This window comes from Panulirus ornatus, chromosome 7, assembly GCF_036320965.1.
Source record: "Panulirus ornatus isolate Po-2019 chromosome 7, ASM3632096v1, whole genome shotgun sequence".
Taxonomy (NCBI): domain Eukaryota; kingdom Metazoa; phylum Arthropoda; class Malacostraca; order Decapoda; family Palinuridae; genus Panulirus; species Panulirus ornatus.
In genome coordinates this window covers 15038197-15063518 of record NC_092230.1, presented here as the reverse complement: position 1 = coordinate 15063518, position 25322 = coordinate 15038197, and the positions used below count along the sequence as shown (strand labels likewise).

At 41.9% G+C, this 25322-nt stretch overlaps 1 protein-coding gene across 1 annotated transcript in view; it reads right to left on the bottom strand.

Annotated features, from left to right (window-relative positions):
* The window catches only part of LOC139749310 (mismatch repair endonuclease PMS2-like), a gene marked incomplete at its 5' end in the record, with an annotated part of 254664 nt that overhangs the window by 150164 nt on the left and 79178 nt on the right, over window positions 1-25322 (bottom strand). The window contains 2 exons of the mRNA XM_071663035.1: window positions 21989-22097; window positions 25102-25241. Of these exons, the coding sequence (XP_071519136.1) occupies window positions 21989-22097; window positions 25102-25241 (249 nt within the window). The remainder of the gene's footprint in view (window positions 1-21988; window positions 22098-25101; window positions 25242-25322) is intronic.

Sequence of the window (25322 nt, the reverse complement as noted above, 5' to 3'; positions counted from 1 at the left end):
TGTAGGTTTGCGGCAGGGGTGTGTGATGTCTCCATGGTTGTTTAATTTGTTTATGGATGGGGTTGTTAGGGAGGTGAATGCAAGAGTTTTGGAAAGAGGGGCAAGTATGAAGTCTGTTGGGGATGATAGAGCTTGGGAAGTGAGTCAGTTGTTGTTCGCTGATGATACAGCGCTGGTGGCTGATTCATGTGAGAAACTGCAGAAGCTGGTGACTGAGTTTGGTAAAGTGTGTGAAAGAAGAAAGTTAAGAGTAAATGTGAATAAGAGCAAGGTTATTAGGTACAGTAGGGTTGAGGGTCAAGTCAATTGGGAGGTGAGTTTGAATGGAGAAAAACTGGAGGAAGTGAAGTGTTTTAGATATCTGGGAGTGGATCTGGCAGCGGATGGAACCATGGAAGCGGAAGTAGATCATAGGGTGGGGGAGGGGGCGAAAATTCTGGGAGCCTTGAAGAATGTGTGGAAGTCGAGAACATTATGTCGGAAAGCAAAAATGGGTATGTTTGAAGGAATAGTGGTTCCAACAATGTTGTATGGTTGCGAGGCGTGGGCTATGGATAGAGTTGTGCGCAGGAGGATGGATGTGCTGGAAATGAGATTTTTGAGGACAATATGTGGTGTGAGGTGGTTTGATCGAGTAAGTAACGTAAGGGTAAGAGAGATGTGTGGAAATAAAAAGAGCGTGGTTGAGAGAGCAGAAGAGGGTGTTTTGAAATGGTTCGGGCACATGGAGAGAATGAGTGAGGAAAGATTGACCAAGAGAAAATATGTGTCGGAGGTGGAGGGAACGAGGAGAAGAGGGAGACCAAATTGGAGGTGGAAAGATGGAGTGAAAAAGATTTTGTGTGATCGGGGCCTTAACATGCAGGAGGGTTAAAGGAGGGCAAGGAATAGAGTGATTTGGAGCGATGTGGTATACCGGGGTTGACGTGCTGTCAGTGGATTGAATCAAGGCATGTGAAGCGTCTGGGGTAAACCATGGAAAGCTGTGTAGGTATGTATATTTGCGTGTGTGGACGTATGTATATACATGTGTATGGGGGTGGGTTGGGCCATTTCTTTCGTCTGTTTCCTTGCGCTACCTCGCAAACGCGGGAGACAGCGACAAAGCAAAAAAAAAAAAAAAAAAAAAAAAAAAATATATATATATATATATATATATATATATATATATATATATATATATATATATATATATATATATATATTTTTTTTTCATACTATTCGCCATTTCCCGCGTTGGCGAGGTAGCGTTAAGAACAGAAGACTGAGCCTTTCAGGGAATATCCTCACTTGGCTCCCTTCTCTGTTCCTTCTTTTGGAAAATTAAAAAACGAGAGGGGAGGATTTCCAGCCCCCCGCTCCCTTCCCTTTTAATCGCCTTCTACGACACGCAGGGAATACGTGAGAAGTATTCTTTCTCCCCTATCCCCAGGGATAAAAGCAGAGAAAGCAGAGCTATAGACATGTTTAAGAATAGACTTCACACATCTTTTGCTTCATGTCCATCACTACAATTATTTGTGCCTCCTTTGATGCACTGACAGTTTGCAGGCTCATCTCTTTTGATTCATTTATGTGCCTTATAACTTTTCCAACACTCATCTATGAATTTTGGATATCTTCTATCATCATAACCAGCGTTAAGAGGACCCAATGGTCTTTTGCTGTTTGAATGCCTTTGTAATACATCATAATAATACATAAAACAATTCATATTAAATTGCAAGCCCCAAGCCAGACAGGTGGGGGTGGTAGGAGGGTATGAAGGTAATGATTCCTGCATCCACCTCCTTCCCTCCAACACACTCCTCAACAATATACCTCACACACATATATATATATGTAAGTAGGAGGGATGGCCAGAGAGCGTTATTGGATTATGTGTTAATTGACAGGCGCGTGAGAGAGACTTTTGGATGTTAATGTGCTGAGAGGTGCAACTGGAGGGATGTCTGATCATTATCTTGTGGAGGCTAAGGTGAAGATTTGTATGGGTTTTCAGAAAAGAAGAGTGAATGTTGGGGTGAAGAGGGTGGTGAGAGTAAGTGAGCTTGGGAAGGAGACTTGTGTGAGGAAGTACCAGGAGAGACTGAGTACAGAATGGAAAAAGGTGAGAACAATGGAAGTAAGGGGAGTGGGGGAGGAATGGGATGTATTTAGGGAATCAGTGATGGATTGCGCAAAAGATGCTTGTGGCATGAGAAGAGTGGGAGGTGGGTTGATTAGAAAGGGTAGTGAGTGGTGGGATGAAGAAGTGAGAGTATTAGTGAAAGACAAGAGAGAGGCATTTGGACGATTTTTGCACAGAAAAAATGCAATTGAGTGGGAGATGTATAAAAGAAAGAGACAGGAGGTCAAGAGAAAGGTGCAAGAGGTGAAAAAAAGGGCAAATGAGAGTTGGGGTGAGAGAGTATCATTAAATTTTAGGGAGAATAAAAAGATGTTCTGGAAGGAGGTAAATAAAGTGCGTACGACAAGGGAGCAAATGGGAACTTCAGTGAAGGGCGCAAATGGGGAGGTGATAACAAGTAGTGGTGATGTGAGAAGGAGATGGAGTGAGTATTTTGAAGGTTTGTTGAATGTGTTTGATGATAGAGTGGCAGATATAGGGTGTTTTGGTCGAGGTGGTGTGCAAAGTGAGAGGGTTACGGAAAATGATTTGGTAAACAGAGAAGAGGTAGTAAAAGCTTTGCGGAAGATGAAAGCCGGCAAGGCAGCAGGTTTGGATGGTATTGCAGTGGAATTTATTAAAAAAGGGGGTGACTGTATTGTTGACTGGTTGGTAAGGTTATTTAATGTATGTATGACTCATGGTGAGGTGCCTGAGGATTGGCGGAATGCGTGCATAGTGCCATTGTACAAAGGCAAAGGGGATAAGAGTGAGTGCTCAAATTACAGAGGTATAAGTTCGTTGAGTATTCCTGGTAAATTATATGGGAGGGTATTGATTGAGAGGGTGAAGGCATGTACAGAGCATCAGATTGGGGAAGAACAGTGTGGTTTCAGAAGTGGTAGAGGATGTGTGGATCAGGTGTTTGCTTTGAAGAATGTATGTGAGAAATACTTAGAAAAGCAAATGGATTTGTATGTAGCATTTATGGATCTGGAGAAGGCATATGATAGAGTTGATAGAGATGCTCTGTGGAAGGTATTAAGAACATATGGTGTGGGAGGCAAGTTGTTAGAAGCAGTGAAAAGTTTTTATCGAGGATGTAAGGCATGTGTACGTGTAGGAAGAGAGGAAAGTGATTGGTTCTCAGTGAATGTAGGTTTGCGGCAGGGGTGTGTGATGTCTCCATGGTTGTTTAATTTGTTTATGGATGGGGTTGTTAGGGAGGTGAATGCAAGAGTTTTGGAAAGAGGGGAAAGTATGAAGTCTGTTGTGGATGAGAGAGCTTGGTAAGTGAGTCAGTTGTTGTTCGCTGATGATACAGCGCTGGTGGCTGATTCATGTGAGAAACTGCAGAAGCTGGTGACTGAGTTTGGTAAAGTGTGTGAAAGAAGAAAGTTAAGAGTAAATGTGAATAAGAGCAAGGTTATTAGGTACGGTAGGGTTGAGGGTCAAGTCAATTGGGAGGTGAGTTTGAATGGAGAAAAACTGGAGGAAGTGAAGTGTTTTAGATATCTGGGAGTGGATCTGGCAGCGGATGGAACCATGGAAGCGGAAGTGGATCATAGGGTGGGGGAGGGGGCGAAAATTCTGGGAGCCTTGAAGAATGTGTGGAAGTCGAGAACATTATCTCGGAAATCAAAAATGGGTATGTTTGAAGGAATAGTGGTTCCAACAATGTTGTATGGTTGCGAGGCGTGGGCTATGGATAGAGTTGTGCGCAGGAGGATGGATGTGCTGGAAATGAGATGTTTGAGGACAATGTGTGGTGTGAGGTGGTTTGATCGAGTAAGTAACGTAAGGGTAAGAGAGATGTGTGGAAATAAAAAGAGCGTGGTTGAGAGAGCAGAAGAGGGTGTTTTGAAAAGGTTTGGGCACATGGAGAGAATGAGTGAGGAAAGATTGACCAAGAGGATATATGTGTCGGAGGTGGAGGGAACGAGGAGAAGAGGGAGACCAAATTGGAGGTGGAAAGATGGAGTGAAAAAGATTTTGTGTGATCGGCACCTGAACATGCAGGAGGGTTAAAGGAGTGCAAGGAATAGAGTGAATTGGAGCAATGTGGTATACCGGGGTTGACGTGCTGTCAGTGGATTGAATCAAGGCATGTGAAGCGTCTGGGGTAAACCATGGAAAGCTGTGTAGGTATGTATATTTGCGTGTGTGGACGTATGTATATACATGTGTATGGGGGTGGGTTGGGCCATTTCTTTCCTCTGTTTCCTTGCACTACCTCGCAAACGCGGGAGACAACGACAAAGCAAAAAAAAAAAAAAAAAAAAAAAAAAAATATATAAGGCATGTGTACGTGTAGGAAGAGAGGAAAGTGATTGGTTCTCAGTGAATGTAGGTTTGCGGCAGGGGTGTGTGATGTCTCCATGGTTGTTTAATTTGTTTATGGATGGGGTTGTTAGGGAGGTAAATGCAAGAGTTTTGGAAAGAGGGGCAAGTATGAAGTCTGTTGGGGATGAGAGAGCTTGGGAAGTGAGTCAGTTGTTGTTCGCTGATGATACAGCGCTGGTGGCGGATTCATGTGAGAAACTGCAGAAGCTGGTGACGGAGTTTGGTAAAGTGTGTGGAAGAAGAAAGTTAAGAGTAAATGTGAATAAGAGCAAGGTTATTAGGTACAGTAGGGTTGAGGGTCAAGTAAATTGGGAGGTGAGTTTGAATGGAGAAAAACTGGAGGAAGTGAAGTGTTTTAGATATCTGGGAGTGGATCTGTCAGCGGATGGAACCATGGAAGCGGAAGTGGATCATAGGGTGGGGGAGGGGGCGAAAATTTTGGGAGCCTTGAAAAATGTGTGGAAGTCGAGAACATTATCCCGGAAAGCAAAAATGGGTATGTTTGAAGGAATAGTGGTTCCAACAATGTTGTATGGTTGCGAGGCGTGGGCTATGGATAGAGTTGTGCGCAGGAGGATGGATGTGCTGGAAATGAGATGTTTGAGGACAATGTGTGGTGTGAGGTGGTTTGATCGAGTAAGTAACGTAAGGGTAAGAGAGATGTGTGGAAATAAAAAGAGCGTGGTTGAGAGAGCAGAAGAGGGTGTTTTGAAATGGTTTGGGCACATGGAGAGAATGAGTGAGGAAAGATTGACCAAGAGGATATATGTGTCGGAGGTGGAGGGAACGAGGAGAAGAGGGAGACCAAATTGGAGGTGGAAAGATGGAGTGAAAAGGATTTTGTGTGATCGGGGCCTGAACATGCAGGAGGGTGAAAGGAGGGCAAGAAATAGAGTGAATTGGAGCGATGTGGTATACAGGGGTTGACGTGCTGTCAGTGGATTGAATCAAGGCATGTGAAGCGTCCGGGGTAAACCATGGAAAGCTGTGTAGGTATGTATATTTGCGTGTGTGGACGTGTGTATGTACATGTGTATGGGGGGGGGGTTGGGCCATTTCTTTCGTCTGTTTCCTTGCGCTACCTCGCAAACGCGGGAGACAGCGACAAAGTATAAAAAAAAAAAAAAAAATATATATATAAAATGGGAAACAGAAGAAGGAGTCATGAGGGGAGTGCTCATCCTCCTCGAAGACTCAGATTGGGGTGTCTAAATGTGTGTGGATGTAACCAAGATGTGAAAAAAGGAGAGATAGGTAGTATGTTTGAGGAAAGGAACCTGCATGTTTTGGCTCTGAGTGAAACGAAACTGAAGGGTAAAGGGGAAGAGTGGTTTGGGAATGTCTTGGGAGTAAAGTCAAGGGTTAGTGAGAGTACAAGAGAAAGGGAAGGAGTAGCACTACTCCTGAAACAGAAGTTGTGGGAGTATGTGATAGAGTGTAAGAAAGTAAATTCTAGATTAATATGGGTAAAACTGAAAGTTGATGGAGAGAGATGGGTGATTATTGGTGCATATGCACCTAGGCATGAGAAGAAAGATCATGAGAGGCAAGTGTTTTGGGAGCAGCTGAATGTGTTAGTGGTTTTCATGCACAAGACCCGGTGATAGTGATGGGTGATTTGAATGCAAAGGTGAATAATGTGGCAGTTGAGGGAATAAATGGCATACATGGGTTGTTGAGTGTTGTAAATAGAAATGGTGAAGAGCTTGTAGATTTATGTGCTGAAAAAGGACTGGTGATTGGGAATACCTGGTTTAAAAAGAGAGATATACATAAGTATACTTATGTAAGTAGGAGAGATGGCCAGAGAGCGTTATTGGATTACGTGTTAATTGACAGGCGCGCGAAAGAGAGACTTTTGGATGTTAATGTGATGGGAGGTGCAACTGGAGGCATGTCTGATCATTATCTTGTGGAGGCAAAGGTGAAGATTTGTATGGGTTTTCAGAAAAAAAGAGAATGCTGGGGTGAAGAGGGTGGTGAGAGTAAGTGAGCTTGGGAAGGAGACTTGTGTGAGGAAGTACCAGGAGAGACTGAGTACAAATTGGAAAAAGGTGAGAACAAAGGAGGTAAGGGGAGTGGGGGAGGAATGGGATGTATTAAGGGAATCAGTGATGGCTTGCGCAAAAGATGCTTGTGGCATGAGAAGCGTGGGAGGTGGGCAGATTAGAAAGGGTAGTGAGAGGTGGGATGAAGAAGTAAGATTATTAGTGAAAGAGAAGAGAGAGGCATTTCGACAATTTTTGCAAGGAAAAAAATGCAAATGAGTGGGAGATGTATAAAAGAAAGAGGCAGGAGGTCAAGAGAAAGGTGCAAGAGGTGAAAAAGAGGGCAAATGAGAGTTGGAGTGAGAGGATATCATTAAATTTTAGGGAGCATAAAATGTTCTGGAAGGAGGTAAATAAAGTGCATAAGACAAGGGAGCAAATGGGAACTTCAGTGAAGGGGGCTAATGGGGAGGTGATAACAAGTAGTGGTGATGTGAGAAGGAGATGGAGTGAGTATTTTGAAGGTTTGTTGAATGTGTTTGATGACAGAGTGGCAGATATAGGGTGTTTTGGTTGAGGTGGTGTGCAAAGTGAGAGGGTTAGGGAAAATGATTTGGTAAACAGAGAAGAGGTAGTAAAAGCTTTGCGGAAGATGAAAGCCAGCAAGGCAGCAGGTTTGGATGGTACTGCAGTGGAATTTATCAAAAAAGTGGGTGACTGTATTGTTGACTAGTTGGTAAGGTTATTCAATGTATGTATGACTTATTGGTGAGGTGCCTGAGGATTGGCGGAATGCTTGTATAGTGCCATTGTACAAAGGCAAAGGGGATAAAAGCAAGTGCTCAAATTACAGAGGTATAAGTTTGTTGAGTATTCCTGGGAAAGTATATGGGAGGGTATTGATTGAGAGGGTGAAGCAATGTACAGAACGTCAGATTGGGGAAGAGCAGTGTGGTTTCAGAAGTGGTAGAGGATGTGTGGATCAGGTGTTTGCTTTGAAGAATGTATGTGAGAAATACTTAGAAAAGCAAATGGATTTATATGTAGCATTTATGGATCTGGAGAAGGCATATGATAGAGTTCATAGAGATGCTCTGTGGAAGGTACTAAGAATATATGGTGTGGGAGGCAAGTTGTTAGAAGCAGTAAAAAGTTTTTATCGAGGATGTAAGGCATGTGTACGTGTAGGAAGAGAGGAAAGTTATTGGTTCTCAGTGAATGTAGGTTTGCGGCAGGGGTGTGTGATGTCTCCATGGTTGTTTAATTTGTTTATGGATGGGGTTGTTAGGGAGGTGAATGCAAGAGTTTTGGAAAGAGGGGCAAGTAGGCAGTCTGTTGGGGATGAGAGAACTTGGGAAGTGAGTCAGTTGTTTTTCACTGATGATACAGCATTGGTGGCTGATTCATGTGAGAAACTGCAGAAGCTGGTGACTGAGTTTGGTAAAGTGTGTGAAAGAAGAAAGTTAAGAGTAAATGTGAATAAGAGCAAGGTTATTAGGTTCAGAGGGGTTGAGGGTCAAGTCAATTGGGAGGTAAGTTTGAATGGAGAAAAACTGGAGGAAGTAAAGTGTTTTAGATATCTGGGAGTGGATCTGGCAGTGGATGGAACCATGGAAGTGGAAGTGAATCATAGGGTGGGGGAGGGGGCGAAAATCCTGGGAGCCTTGAAGAATGTTTGGAAGTCGAGAACATTATCTCGGAAAGCAAAAATGGGCATGTTTGAAGAAATAGTGACTCCAACAATGTTGTATGGTTGTGAGGCATGGGCTATGGATAGAGTTGTGCGCAGGAGGGTGGATGTGCTGGAAATGAGATGTTTGAGGACAATATGTGGTGTGAGGTGGTTTGATCGAGTACGTAATAATAGGGTAAGAGAGATGTGTGGAAATAAAAAAAAGCGTGGTTGAGAGAGCAGAAGAGCGTGTTTTGAAATGGTTTGGGCACATAGTGAGAATGAGTGAGGAAAGATTGACCAAGAGGATATATGTGTCGGAGGTGGAGGGAACGAGGAGAAGTGGGAGACCAAATTGGAGGTGGAAAGATGGAATGAAAAAGATTTTGAGTGATCGGGGCCTGAACATGCAGGAGGGTGAGAGGCGTGCAAGGAATAGAGTGAATTGGATCAATGTGGTTTACCGGGGTCGACGTGCATTCAATGGATTGAATCAGGGCATGTGAAGCGTCTAGGGTAAACCATGGAAAGTTCTGTGGGGCCTGGATGTGGAAAGGGAGCTGTGGTTTCGGGCATTATTACATGACAGCTAGAGACTGAGTGTGAACGAATGGGGCCTTTGTTGTCTTTTCCTAGCACTACCTCGCACACATGAGGGGGGAGGGGGATGTTATTCCATGTGTAGCGAGGTGGCGATGGGAATAAATAAAGGCAGACAGTATGATTTATGAACATGTGTATATATGCATATGTCTGTGTGTGTATATATATGTGTACATTGAGATGTATAGGTATGTATATTTGCGTGTGTGGACGTGTATGTATATACATGTGTATGGGGGTGGGTTGGGCTATTTCTTTTGTCTGTTTCCTTGTGCTACCTCGCAAATGCGGGAGACAGCAACAAAGCAAAATAAATATAAATATATAAATATATAAATATATATATATATATATATATATATATATATATATATATATATATATATCGAGGCTGTAAGGCATGTGTACGTGTAGGAAGAGAGGAAAGTGATTGGTTCTCAGTGAATGTAGGTTTGCGGCAGGGGTGTGTGATGTCTCCATGGTTGTTTAATTTGTTGATGGATGGGGTTGTTAGGGAGGTGAATGCAAGAGTTTTGGAAAGAGGGGCAAGTATGAAGTCTGTTGGGGATGAGAGAGCTTGGGAAGTGAGTCAGTTGTTGTTCGCTGATGATACAGCGCTGGTGGCTGATTCATGTGAGAAACTGCAGAAGCTGGTGACTGAGTTTGGTAAAGTGTGTGAAAGAAGAAAGTTAAGAGTAAATGTGAATAAGAGCAAGGTTATTAGGTACAGTAGGGTTGAGGGTCAAGTAAATTGGGAGGTGAGTTTGAATGGAGAAAAACTGGAGGAAGTGAAGTGTTTTAGATATCTGGGAGTGGATCTGGCAGCGGATGGAACCATGGAAGTGGAAGTGGATCATAGGGTGGGGGAGGGGGCGAAAGTTCTGGGAGCCTTGAAGAATGTGTGGAAGTCGAGAACATTATCTCGGAAAGCAAAAATGGGTATGTTTGAAGGAATAGTGGTTCCAACAATGTTGTATGGTTGCGAGGCGTGGGCTATGGATAGAGTTGTGTGCAGGAGGATGGATGTGCTGGAAATGAGATGTTTGATGACAATGTGTGGTGTGTGGTGGTTTGATCGAGTAAGTAACGTAAGGGTAAGAGAGATGTGTGGAAATAAAAAGAGCGTGGTTGAGAGAGCAGAAGAGGGTGTTTTGAAATGGTTCGGGCACATGGAGAGAATGAGTGAGGAAAGATTGACCAAGAGAATATATGTGTCGGAGGTGGAGGGATCGAGGAGAAGAGGGAGACCAAATTGGAGGTGGAAAGATAGAGTGAAAAAGATTTTGTGTGATCGGGGCCTGAACATGCAGGAGGGTGAAAGGAGGGCAAGGAATAGAGCGAATTGGAGTGATGTGGTATACCGGGGTTGACGTGCTGTCAGTGGATTGAATCAAGGCATGTGAAGCGACTGGGGTAAACCATGTAAAGCTGTGTAGGTATGTATATTTGCGTGTGTGGACGTATGTATATACATGTGTATGCGGGTGGGTTGGGCCATTTCTTTCGTCTGTTTCCTTGCGCTACCTCGCAAACGCGGGAGACAGCGACAAAGCAAAAAAAAAAAAAAAATATATATATATATATATATATATATATATATATATATATATATATATATATATATATATATATATATTATTATTATTTTTTATTATACTTTGTCGCTGTCTCCCGCGTTTGCGAGGTAGCGCAAGGAAACAGACGAAAGAAACGGCCCAACCCCCCCCCATACACATGTATATACATACGTCCACACACGCAAATATACATACCTACACAGCTTTCCATGGTTTACCCCAGACGCTTCACATGCCTTGATTCAATCCACTGACAACACGTCAAACCCGGTATACCACATCGCTCCAATTCACTCTATTCCTTGCCCTCCTTTCACCCTCCTGCATGTTCAGGCCCCGATCACACAAAATCTTTTTCACTCCATCTTTCCACCTCCAATTTGGTCTCCCTCTTCTCCTCGTTCCCTCCACCTCCGACACATATATCCTCTTGGTCAATCTTTCCTCACTCATTCTCTCCATGTGCCCAAACCACTTCAAAACACCCTCTTCTGCTCTCTCAACCACGCTCTTTTTATTTCCACACATCTCTCTTACCCTTACGTTACTCACTCGATCAAACCACCTCACACCACACATTGTCCTCAAACATCTCATTTCCAGCACATCCATCCTCCTGCGCACAACTCTATCCATAGCCCACGCCTCACAAGTATACAACATTGTTGGAACCACTATTCCTTCAAACATACCCATTTTTGCTTTCCGAGATAATGTTCTCGACTTCCACACATTCTTCAAGGCCCCCAGAATTTTCGCCCCCTCCCCCACCCTATGATCCACTTCCGCTTCCATGGTTCCATCCGCTGCCAGATCCACTCCCAGATATCTAAAACACTTCACTTCCTCCAGTTTTTCTCCATTCAAACTCACCTCCCAATTGACTTGACCCTCAACCCTACTGTACCTAATAACCTTGCTCTTATTCACATTTACTCTTAACTTTCTTCTTCCATACACTTTACCAAACTAAGTCACCAGCTTCTGCAGTTTCTCACATGAATCAGCCACCAGCGCTGTATCATCAGCGAACAACAACTGACTCACTTCCCAAGCTCTCTCATCCCCAACAGACTTCATACTTGCCCCTCTTTCCAAAACTCTTGCATTTATCTCCCTAACAACCCCATCCATAAACAAATTAAACAACCATGGAGACATCACACACCCCTGCCGCAAACCTACATTCACTGAGAACCAATCACTTTCCTCTCTTCCTACACGTACACATGCCTTACATCCTCGATAAAAACTTTTCACTGCTTCTAACAACTTTCCTCCCACACCATATATTCTTAATACCTTCCACAGAGCATCTCTATCAACTCTATCATATGCCTTCTCCAGATCCATAAATGCTACATACAAATCCATTTGCTTTTCTAAGTATTTCTCACATACATTCTTCAAAGCAAACACCTGATCCACACATCCTCTACCACTTCTGAAACCACACTGCTCTTCCCCAATCTGATGCTCTGTACATGCCTTCACCCTCTCAATCAATACCCTCCCATATAATTTACCAGGAATACTCAACAAACTTATACCTCTGTAATTTGAGCACTCACTCTTATCCCCTTTGCCTTTGTACAATGGCACTATGCACGCATTCCGCCAATCCTCAGGCACCTCACCATGAGTCATACATACATTAAATAACCTTACCAACCAGTCAACAATACAGTCACCCCCTTTTTTAATAAATTCCACTGCAATACCATCCAAACCTGCTGCCTTGCCGGCTTTCATCTTCCGCAAAGCTTTCACTACCTCTTCTCTGTTTACCAAATCATTTTCCCTAACCCTCTCACTTTGCACACCACCTCGACCAAAACACCCTATATCTGCCACTCTATCATCAAACACATTCAACAAACCTTCAAAATACTCACTCCATCTCCCTCTCACATCACCACTACTTGTTATCACCTCCCCATTTGCGCCCTTCACTGAAGTTCCCATTTGCTCCCTTGTCTTATGCACTTTATTTATATATATATATATATATATATATATATATATATATATATATATATATATATATATATATATATATATATATATAATTTCTATTATTCATATATATATATATATATATATATATATATATATATATATATATATATATATATATATATATATATATATATATATATCTTTCTTTTCTTTCAAACTATTCGCCATTTCCGGTATTAGCGAGGTAGCGTTAAGAACAGAGGACTGGGCCTTTGAGGGAATACCCTCACCTGGCCCCCTTCTCTGTTCCTTCTTTTGGAAAATTAAAAAAAATCGAGAGGGGAGGATTTCCAGCCTCCCGCTCCCTCCCCTTTTAGTCGCCTTCTATGACACGCAGGGAATACGTAATACTAATAATAATAATAATGTTAATTTACTTTCTATTATGCTTTGTCGCTGTCTCCCGCGTTAGCACAAGGAAACAGACGAAAGAATGGCCTAACCCACCCACATACACATGTATATACATAAACATCCACATATGCACATATACATACCTATACATTTCAATGTATACACACATACACACACACAGACACATACATACATACACCTGTACACATTCATACATGCTACCTTCATCCATTCCCGCCGCCACCCCGCCACACATGAAATGGCACCCCACTCCCCCTGTGTGCGTGCAAGGTAGCCCTAGGAAAAGACAACAAAGGCCACACCTGTTCACACTCAGCCTCCAGCTGCCATGTGCAACGCACCGAAACCACAGCTCCCCCTCCACATCCAAGCCTCACAAAACTTTCCATGGTTTACCCCAGACGCTTCACATGCCCTGGTTCAATCCACTGACAGCACGTCAACTCCGGTAAACTACATCGTTCCAATTCGCTCTGTTCATTGCAGGCCTTTCACCCTCCTGTAAGTTCAGGCCCGAATCGCTCAAAATAATAATAGGGGGAGGAAGAAAACATCCCATGTATTTCCTGTGTCATAAGTGTGGTTATAAAAAAAAGTGTGGTTGAAATGGTTTAGACATATGGAAAGAATGAGTGAGGAAAGGCTGACAAAGAGGATATATATATATATATATATTATATCTAAGCCCTTCTCTTCTTGCATGGGCAGGATCACAACCACCTCTTAATCCTCTTCAGGTGCTATATAAACCCACTGTCTTTTGTCTCAACTTTATTCCAAAATGAGCATGGTGTTCATTTGGCATGCAATTCCTATGTTATGGTGTTTTACCCAAATAGCCCACCCTAGTTTCATCAGAGATTTTTCTTTTTGTTGAAAATGTCATTTGAAAATTTTCCCTTTGAACAAAAATGAAAAAGCAAATGTAGGCTTTCTGTTTCAGACATCTCAGCATTATCACTGAAATATTAGAACTTGAAAAGTAACTGATTTTGATCTTTAAGTGCTTAACAAACCAATGATGTGAAATTTTGAAGTCGATGGAGTCCACTATCTTATATGTATATTTTTTTCATACTTGAGTGCCATTTCCCACTTTGGCAAGGTAGTGCCAGGAAACAGACAAAGAAAGACACTCACATACAGATATATGCACATATATACACATACACATAGACACGGCATCGCTACCGCCTGCATTAGAGAGGTAGTGCCAAGAAACAGGTGAAGAAAGTTGACATTAGCTGACATCCATATACGAGTTGTCATGTGTGATGCACCGAAACCACAGCTCCCTATCCCCATTTAGGCCACACAGACCTTTCAGTGGTTTATGCCAGACGTTTCACATGCCATGGTTTAGTTCATTGATGGCACATTGACCCCAGTATACCTCATCATTCCAGTATACTTTATTCTGTGCATGCCTTTCCCCTTCCTGCTTGTTCAGGCCCTGAATGCTCAAAATCTTTTTCACTCCATCCTTTAGTCTCCAATGTGGTTTCCTGGTTCTCCTTGTTCCCTCCACTTCTGACATATATATCCTCTTATATATTTGGTATCTATTAGACTTGATCACCGTTTGCCGCATCAGCAAGGTAGCACCAGGAAACAGATGAAGAAAGACCCGTCCACTCGTATACACACATATATACATGTTGGAAAGGATCACAATTTTGCGCATGATCAGGTATATTCCTATGAGTCCACGGGGAAAATGAAACACGATAAGTTCCCAAGTGCACTTTCATGTAATAATCACATCATCAGGGGAGACACAAGAGAGATATAAATATAACAGTCAGTTGATATACAGCGAAGAGATGTAGCTAGGATGCCATTTGGTAAAAATGTGATTGTCCAAGACAGACATATGTTTTGGACAATCAGATGACTGAGGCTTTGAGGGAAAAATCTTCAGTTGACCCCCTTCTGTGTTCCTTCTTTTTGAAAAGTAAAACTGGAGGGGAATACGTGGGCAGTATTTTCTTCCCTGCTCCTAGGGATAGAATTGTTTGTTTTTTCTTTTTTTTTTTTTACTTGTTTGCGGTTCGCAAGTTAGTGCCAGGAACAGGTGAAGAATGGCCTCATTTGTTCACATCCACTCTAGCTGGCATGAATGATGCACTGGAACTAGAGCACCCCCATCAACAACTAGGTTTACAGCCTCTTTTATGGTTTGCCCAGCTGTTTCATATGCCCTGTTTAGTCCCCTGATGGCACATTGCCCCTTGTATACCACATATTGACGATATATCAATCACTAGGAAATGGCAAATATGTATGAAAAAAAATGTATAAGGGTGTTATTGGACTCTATCTGTTTGTTATTACTCTGTGAGTGAAGTCATGTACAGCAAGGTTTTATCATTGAAAACCAATCTCACTGGAGAACTCGCTCTAAAAAAATCCATCACTCTCCCTGCTTCTGATTGTCCTGCAACCTTGAAGCTGTTGGAACCCCTGGACAAGGGCTTCTAGGGTTGTATATCTATCTACCTATGTCTCTGATGTCTGTTCCGTGGGATTATATAATGATTATATATGTATTTTATCCCTGGGGATAGGGAATTAAGAATACTTCCCACGTATTCCCTGCGTGTCGTAGAAGGCGACTAAAAGGGGAGGGAGCGGGGGGCTGGAAATCCTCCCCTCTCGTTTTTTTTAATTTTCCAAAAGAAGGAAGAGTGAGGCCCAGGTGAGGATTTTCCAAAAAAGGCCCAGTCCTCTGTTCTTAATGCTACCTCGCTAACGCGGGAAATGGCAAATAGTTTAAAAAAAAAAGAAAAGAAAAAATATATATATACATATATTTTTTTTGTTTTTTGCTTTGTCGCTGTCTCCCGCGTTTGCGAGGTAGTGCAAGGAAACAGACGAAAGAAATGGCCCAACCCACCCCCATACACATGTATATACATATGTCCACACACGCAAATATACATACCTACACAGCTTTCCATGGTTTACCCCAGACGCTTCACATGCCCTGATTCAATCCACTGACAGCACGTCAACCCCGGTATACCACATCGATCCAATTCACTCTATTTCTTGCCCTCCTTTCACCCTCCTGCATGTTCAGGCCCCGATCATACAAAATCTTTTTCACTCCATCTTTCCACCTCCAATTTAGTCTCCCACTTCTCCTCGTTCCCTCCACCTCCGACACATATATCCTCTTGGTCAATCTTTCCTCACTCATTCTCTCCATGTGACCAAACCATTTCAAAACACCCTCTTCTGCTCTCTCAACCACGCTCTTTTTATTTCCACACATCTCTCTTACCCTTACGTTACTTACTCGATCAAACCACCTCACACCACACATTGTCCTCAAACATCTCATTTCCAGCACATCCATCCTCCTGCGCACAACTCTATCCATAGCCCACGCCTCGCAACCATACAACATTGTTGGCACCACTATTCCTTCAAACATACCCATTTCTGCTTTCCGAGATAATGTTCTCGACTTCCACACATTCTTCAAGGCTCCCAGAATTTTCGCCCCCTCCCCCACCCTATGATCCACTTCCGCTTCCATGGTTCCATCCGCTGCCAGATCCACTCCCACATATCTAAAACACTTCACTTCCTCCAGTTTTTCTCCATTCAAACTTACCTCCCAATTGACTTGATCCTCAACCCTACTGTACCTAATAACCTTGCTCTTATTCACTTTTACTCTTAACTTTCTTCTTTCACACACTTTACCAAACTCAGTCACCAGCTTCTGCAGTTTCTCACATGAATCAGCCACCAGCACTGTATCATCAGCAAACAACAACTGACTCACTTCCCAAGCTCTCTCATCCCCAACAGACTTCATACTTGCCCCTCTTTCCAAAACTCTTGCATTCACCTCCCTAACAACCCCATCCATAAACAAATTAAACAACCATGGAGACATCACACACCCCTGCCGCAAACCTACATTCACTGAGAACCAATCACTTTCCTCTCTTCCTACATGTACAACTGCCTTACATACTCGATAAAAACTTTTCACTGCTTCTAACAACTTTCCTCCCACACCATATATTCTTAATACCTTCCACAGAGCATCTCTATCAACTCTATCATATGCCTTCTCCAGATCCATAAATGCTACATACAAATCCATTTGCTTTTCTAAGTATTTCTCACATACATTCTTCAAAGCAAACACCTGATCCACACATCCTCTACCACTTCTGAAACCACACTGCTCTTCCCCAATCTGATGCTCTGTACATGCCTTCACCCTTTCAATCAATACCCTCCCATATAATTTACCAGGAATACTCAACAAACTTTTTTTTTTTTTTTTTGTCGCTGTCTCCCGCGTTTGCGAGGTAGCGCAAGGAAACAGACGAAAGAAATGGCCCAACCCACCCCCATACACATGTATATACATACGTCCACACACGCAAATATACATACCTACACAGCTTTCCATGGTTTACCCCAGATGCTTCACATGCCCTGATTCAATCCACTGACAGCACATCAACCCCGGTATACCACATCGCTCCAATTCACTCTATTCCTTGCCCTCCTTTCACCCTCCTGCATGTTCAGGCCCCGATCACACAAAATCTTTTTCACTCCATCTTTCCACCTCCAATTTGGTCTCCCTCTTCTCCTCGTTCCCTCCACCTCCGACACATATATCCTCTTGGTCAATCTTTCCTCACTCATCCTCTCCATGTGCCCAAACCATTTCAAAACACCCTCTTCTGCTCTCTCAACCACGCTCTTTTTATTTCCACACATCTTTCTTACCCTTACGTTACTTACTTGATCAAACCACCTCACACCACACATTGTCCTCAAACATCTCATTTCCAGCACATCCATCCTCCTGCGCACAACTCTATCCATAGCCCACGCCTCGCAACCAAACAACATTGTTGGAACCACTATTCCTCCAAACATACCCATTTTTGCTTTCCGAGATAATGTTCTCGACTTCCACACATTCTTCAAGGCTCCCAGAATTTTCGCCCCCTCCCCCACCCTATGATCCACTTCCGCTTCCATGGTTCCATCCGCTGCCAGATCCACTCCCAGATATCTAAAACATTTCACTTCCTCCAGCTTTTCTCCATTCAAACTCACCTCCCAACTGACTTGACCCTCAACCCTACTGTACCTAAAAACCTTGCTCTTATTCCCATTTACTCTTAGCTTTCTTCTTTCACACACTTTACCAAACTTATACCTCTGTAATTTGAGCACTCACTCTTATCCCCTTTGCCTTTGTACAATGGCACTATGCACGCATTCCGCCAATCCTCAGGCACCTCACCATGAGTCATACATACATTAAATAACCTTACCAACCAGTCAATAATACAGTCACCCCCTTTTTTAATAAATTCCACTGCAATACCATCCAAACCTGCTGCCTTGCCAGCTTTCATCTTCCACAAAGCTTTTACTACCTCTTCTCTGTTTACCAAATCATTTTCCCTAACCCTCTCACTTTGCACACCACCTCGACCAAAACACCCTATATCTGCCACTCTATCATCAAACACATTCAATAAACCTTCAAAATACTCACTCCATCTCCTTCTCACATCACCACTACTTGTTATCACCTCCCCATTTGCGCCCTTCACTGAAGTTCCCATTTGCTCCCTTGTCTTACGCACTTTATTTACCTCCTTCCAGAACATCTTTTTATTCTCCCTAAAATTTAATGATACTCTCTCACCCCAACTCTCATTTGCCCTCTTTTTCACCTCTTGCACCTTTCTCTTGACCTCCTGTCTCTTTCTTTTATACATCTCCCACTCAATTGCATTTTTTCCCAGCAAAAATCATCCAAATGCCTCTCTCTTCTCTTTCACTTATAATCGTACTTCTTCATCCCACCACTCACTATTATTTATTCATTTTGCTTTGTCGCTGTCTCCCATGTTTGCGAGGTAGCGCAAGGAAACAGACGAAAGAAATGGCCCAACCCACCCCCATACACATGTATATACATATACGTCTACACACGCAAATATACATACCTATACATCTCAACGTATACATATATATACACACACAGACACATACATATATACACATGTACACAATTCACACTGTCTGCCTTTATTCATTCCCATCGCCACCTCGCCACACATGGAATACCATCCCCCTCCCCCCTCATGTGTGCGAGGTAGCACTATGAAAAGACAACAAAGGCCCCATTCGTTCACACTCAGTCTCTAGCTGTCATGCAATAATGCCCAAAACCACAGCTCCCTTTCCACATCTAGGCCCCACACAACTTTCCATGGTTTACCCCAGACGCTTCATATGCCCTGATTCAATCCACTGACAGCACGTCAACCCCGGTATACCACATCGATCCAATTCACTCTGTTCCTTGCACGCCTTTCACCCTCCTGCATGTTCAGGCCCCGATCACTCAAAACCTTTTTCACTCCATCGTTCCACCTCCAATTTGGTCTCCTACTTCTCCTCGTTCCCTCCACCTCTGAAACACATATCCTCTTGGTCAATCTTTCCTCACTCATTCTCTCTATGTGACCAAACCATTTCAAAACACCCTCTTCTGCTCTCTCAACCACACTCTTTTTATTACCACACATCTCTCTTACTCTTACATTACTTACTCGATCAAACCACCTCACACCACATACTGTCCTCAAACATCTCATTTCCAGCACATCCACCTCTTCCGCAGAACTCTATCTATGGCCCATGCCTCACAACCATATAACTATTCCTTCAAACATACTCATTTTTGCTTTCCAAGATAATATTCTTGCCTTCCACACGTTTTTCAACGCTTCCAGAACGTTCACCCCCTCCCCAACCCTGTGACTCACTTCCACTTCCATGATTCCATCCGCTGCCAAATCCACTCCCAGATATCTAAAACACTTTACTTCCTCCAGTTTTTCTCCACTCAAACTTACTTCCAATTGACTGGTCCCTCAACCCTACTGAACCTAATAACCTTGCTCTTATCCACATTTACTCTCAACTTTCTTCTTTCACACACCTTACTAAACTCAGTCACCAGCTTCTGCAGTTTCTCACTCGAATCAGACACCAGCGCTGTATCATCAGCAAACAACAACTGACTCACTTCCCAAGCTCTCTCATCCACAACAGACTGCATATTAGCCCCTGTCTCCAAAACTCTTTCATTCACCACCCCATCTATAAATAAATTAATCTTGGAGACATCACACACCCCTGCCACAAACCGACATTCACTAAGAACCAATCACTTTCCTCTCTTCCCACTCGCACACATGCCTTACATATTCGATAAAAGCTTTTCGCTGCTTCTAACAACTTGCCTCCCACATCATATATTCTTAATACCTTCCACAGAGCATCTCTATCAAACTTTATCATATGCCCTCTGCAAATCCATAAAGCTACATACAAATCTATTTGCTCTTCTAAGTATTTCTCTCATACATTTTTCAAAGCAAACACCTGATCCACACATCCTCTACCACTTCTGAAACCACACTGCTCTTTCCCAATCTGATGCTCTGTCCAACACATATACGTACATATACCTATCAACATATACATACATATATACAGACAAATACATATATACACATGTACATATTGATGCTTGTTTGCATTCATCCATTCCTGTCACTACCCCACCTCATAGGAAATAGCATTGCTACACCCATCCTTCAGCAAGGTAGCTCCAGGAAAAACAGACAAGAAAGGCCACATTTATTCACACTCAGTCTCTAACTGTCGTGTGTAATGCACAGAAACCAAAGCCCCCTATCGACATCCAGGCCCCACAGACTTTTCCATGGTTTACCCGAGACTCTTCACATGCCAGGAAGTACCAGGAATAAATGCGGGAAGGCCACAACTGCTCACATCTATTCTCTAGCTCTCATGTATTATGCACAGAAACCACAGCTACCTATCCACAACAGGCACCCATAGACAATTCCATGGTTTAACACAGGTGCTTTATGGTTCAGTACACTGACAACACATTGACCCCAAGAAACCACATCATTCCAATTCACTCTATCTTGTGCACTGCTTTCATTGTCCTGTATGTTCAGGATGCTACCACTGAAATTTTTTTCATTCCATCCTTTCATTTCCAATTAGGTCTTGCTTTCCTTGCTCCATCCGCTTCTGACACGTGTAACTTCTCTGTCAAATTTTCTTCAATCATTCTCTCCATATGTTCACACCACTTCACACCCCCTCTTCCACTCTCTGCACATTCTCTTTATAACTACAACTATATCTTACCCTTTCATTACTTAATCAAACAACTTCCCACCACACATTGTCTTCAAACATTTCATTCCCAACACATCATCCCTCCTCCTCACAGCCTTATCTAAAGCCCTTGCCTACCATCCATAAAATATTGTTGGGATTACTATACCTTTAAAGATACCTATTTTTGCCCTTCTAACTATCTATATCTATATCTCTGACACTCATTCCCTCAAGAGGGTGGCCATTGGCATTCCCTCAAGAAACTTCCTTAAGAGGGTGGCCACCCGCAAAAGACTCTCCATAGCTGGTGAACTCCAGTTATATACAAATATATAACCCTAAGTCTATTGTTACTGGACTCTGCCTACTCAAGCTTACACTATGAGTGAAAAGTCACTTTTGGAAAAGCTGTATCTTTGGGAATGCAGTCTTATCAAAGTACTTCTCACTCCAAAGTAGTTCAGATTTCCCTGCAACTGGAAGTACAGCAGCTTTGGGCTTCTGGATCCTTAACAAAAAGGTTCTAGAAAATGTCAAGACTCTTTAACAGAAATTGGTCTTGGGGTAATCATGATTAAATAAATAACTCTAGGCCCATTTTTAGGGGACTGTTGCAGCTCTGAGGATGTGCTACAATCAAAGGCAGAGAAACAGGTTTACAGAGCTGGGCAACTAAATGGACATGCAGTAATAGAATAAATTATCCAGAGGCCAAGCTGGAAGACCTAACACACAACATTCAGGATATAGTGACACCAATTAAGTCAATGTAGTTATTCTCTCTAGATCCGACAGATTGGCTCAGGGAAAGTCTGAGATCCTCCATAAGCATAAGATGCTTATTAGGAAGTTTAAAGGAAGTTAAAGGAAGGTTGTTTAAGTAGAAGTCCTCCCTAGGTATGATATGAGAGATGTAACTCTGAGAAGGATGCTAGGTACCTGTGATGGAGTACATAACATCAGTAAGTCAGAGGGAATTAGCCAAATATATCAACTGGAAACAAAATCTTAAAACCTATTACAATATGCACAGGTCTTTTCGCCTAAGTGTTTTCAGTGTCTAAATACTTACTTGTCTGGCTCCAAAAACTGCAGCGATATTTTCTTTAAGAGTAGGGTACCCACTAGTTGACACTAAAACAGTCTTCTTGCCCTTTTCTGTTTGGTTTGTACATGTAATCCTGTTGAAAATAATCAAAATTAATCATGTTTGCTATAAAATACATAATGTAGTTTTGACTTACAAACCCATAAACCCTCAAGGAGCTATGCAGCTTCAAGGCTGCACTACAATTAGAAGCAAGGCAATGATGAACTATTCTAAAGTAACAAGTTCCTCAACGAAACTCTATGATCATACATCGATGATGATACGACCTCACTGAAGGTGACTCTTATCTTGCTGTGTAAACATGATCATGGTGAGTCCAGTAACATCATACATACTGTACTGCAGTGTTTATGGACACAGTGGATCAAGGCTCTTCACTCAAAAATAACAAACCCACATCTAACCTCAGAGTCAAGCCAGATGTACATGAATGGTAATTTGGTCACACCAAAGCCTTCCAGCCAGCAAATCTGTACTGTCTAAGAGGATGCCATCTAAAGCAGTTGATGACACTTCAAACTTGAAGGGTGTTCCATGGAACATTTGTGTTACTTGCACTACAGGATAATCATTAATTGTGAAATGAGAATGGATGACAATATTGTTTGGAAAACAAGAAGAATATCTGAAAAAGATGTCGAATATTCTTCAAGTTATGAGTGAGGTTATGTTCCAGGTTAAACCATTTTATAAGGGGCATAACTCAGGTAAAATTTAAACAAAAGTTATGAGTCTAATGCCATGTCACTTAGTTCTTCAGGTGTATAGAAACAACTGTAAAATGTATGCATACAGTTTGATGCTTTTGGCCTGACCCTTACAGGTTAGGCCAAAAACATGTTCACTAAACCACGATATGACCCCTAATGACAGATGAAATGACAGTGATAACAAAGGACACAGCAACCCTATGAGTCAACAATGCTTAGTAGGCAAAAAGAAAAAAAAAATGTTTTTTGAATGTCAAACAATACACAAGAGTACCAAATCAAAATGAAAGCCTAATTAAAAACTCTTGGGTGTACATCACATAAAGATATAAGAGAATTTCTGCCTATCTATGGATTTCATTCCCATTTACTTACGGTAAAATACATCAAATTCAATAGCACTGTTCCTAAAAAGTATCCATCAAACAAATTCACATTTAATGAGACCCATTTTCCCATATGATCCCTTCTTAAATGCTAAGATGTTTCCCAGGCCAAAACTTTTCAACACAAAAATCCGCTAAGCTGTTTTCCAGGCCAAAACATTTCAACTTAAAAACCCATGTTGTAAATTTAGATGTGGTCTAGGCTGAAGAATTTAGACCCCCCTATAAACCTAATCTAACAAGTACAAACTTCCTTTTGCAGGTACTTGTATGTACCTAATATGTATGGATCATGGTGAGCTGCCTAAGAATTGGTGGAATGCATGTGTAATGCCACTGTATAAAAACAAAAGGGACAAAGGAAAGTGTTTGAATTACAGAGATATAAATTTGTTATGTGTAACTATTAAGATGTATGGAAGAGTGGTAATTAAGACAGTGGTGGCATACACAGAACATCAGATTGGGGGGAACAATGTCATTTTAGGAGTGGTAGAGGATGTGCAGATCTGGTGTCTGCTTTGAAGAATGTGTGAAATATTTAGATAAACAGATAAATTTGTATGTAACATTTATGAATCAGAAACAAGCATAAGATAGGACTGATAAAGATGCTCTGTGAAAGGTGTTATAGAGTACATGGTGCATAAAGAAGCTATTAGAAGCAGTAAGGCATTTTCAATACGAGACTAAGATTGTGCATGTTGGTAGTGAGGAGGGATAGCAGTTCCAGGTGAAGGTGGAGCTGGGTCAGGGGTCTGTGATGTTACCTTGGCTGTTCAATCTATTTATGGATGGGGTGAAAGAGGTAAATGCAAGGGTTCTGGAGAAAGGAGCAGTTATGCAGTCTGCTGGGATTGGGGGGCCTGGGAGGGGAGTCAGTTTTTGTTTGCAGATGACAAGGAAGATATGAGAGAGAAACTGCTGAAGTTAATGTCTGAGTTTGGGAGAGTGTATGAAAGGAAGAAGTTGACAGTGAATGTGAATAAAAGCAAAGTTAACAGGTTTAGCAGTGCAAAGAGACATGTTAGTTGGAGTGTGAGTTTAAGTAGAGAATACTTGGAAGAAACAAAGTGTCTGAGATACTTGGGAATGGACATGGTAGTAAATGGAATCATAGGAGCTGTCAGTCAAAAGGTGGGTGAGAGGATGAAGGTCTTGGGAGCATTAAGGAATGTGTGTAAAGAAAGGTCAATAACTGGGAGGGCAAAAATGTGTATTTCTGAATGTACAGTGTCCTACCCATGGTATATGGATGTGAGACTATAGATGAGAATGTAGGGATGAGAGTAAATGTGTTGAATATGAAATGTTTGAGATGTGGGAGGGTTGATCAAATTAGAAAATTATAGGGTAAGAGAAAAGTGCGGTAATAAGAAAGGTATCTTGAGAGAAGTGAAGAGGGTGTGCTGATAATGTCTTAACACATGGAGAGAGGGAGTAAGGAGAGGCTGACAAAGAGGATATATATATATGTTAGAAGTGGAGGGGGCAAAGGAGATGAGGAAGACTGTATTGGAGATGGAAGATTGGAGTGAATAAGCTTTTGAGTGCTTGAGGCCTGAACATGCAAAAAGGTAAAAGACATTCACATGACAATAATTGTAATGCAATACTGAAAAACATGATATTAAGATAATGAAGAAAGAAGTTTTTCAGGTACTGATAAATGGAGAACAAGAATGTAGTAAGTTTTTAAAAGGATGAAAATGGAACAGGCAAACAGTAGAAAAAAAACTGATAGTCTAAGACAAAACGATAAGACATACTAGTTTCGGAGGGTTTTTCCCTAATGGGCAGTGACATTATGAAAATATATTTGAAGATTATGCAATGATAAACCTACTCAAAAACTAATGAGGCATTAACCATTATGTGATTTCATCACAACAAACTTACATAGATTTCATATCATATGCCAATATCACAAATAATTCATAATCAACAGCCTTATGTTATGAGACTAAGAATAACTTACCTAACCCCTGTAGATATCAGACAGTAAGAATAGAGGACCTGGACCATCTTACTGAACTCCTTTTTGATATTGCGATGAAATTCTTTGTGTCGTACAGGTAATGTTGAGAAAAGTCCCTCTAATGAAACAGTTGTCCCAACCTAGAGACAGGAATGATAAATGGTGAACACATAAATGAGAAAAGCCAAATACATATGTTAATTCTGATCTAACTTAATATT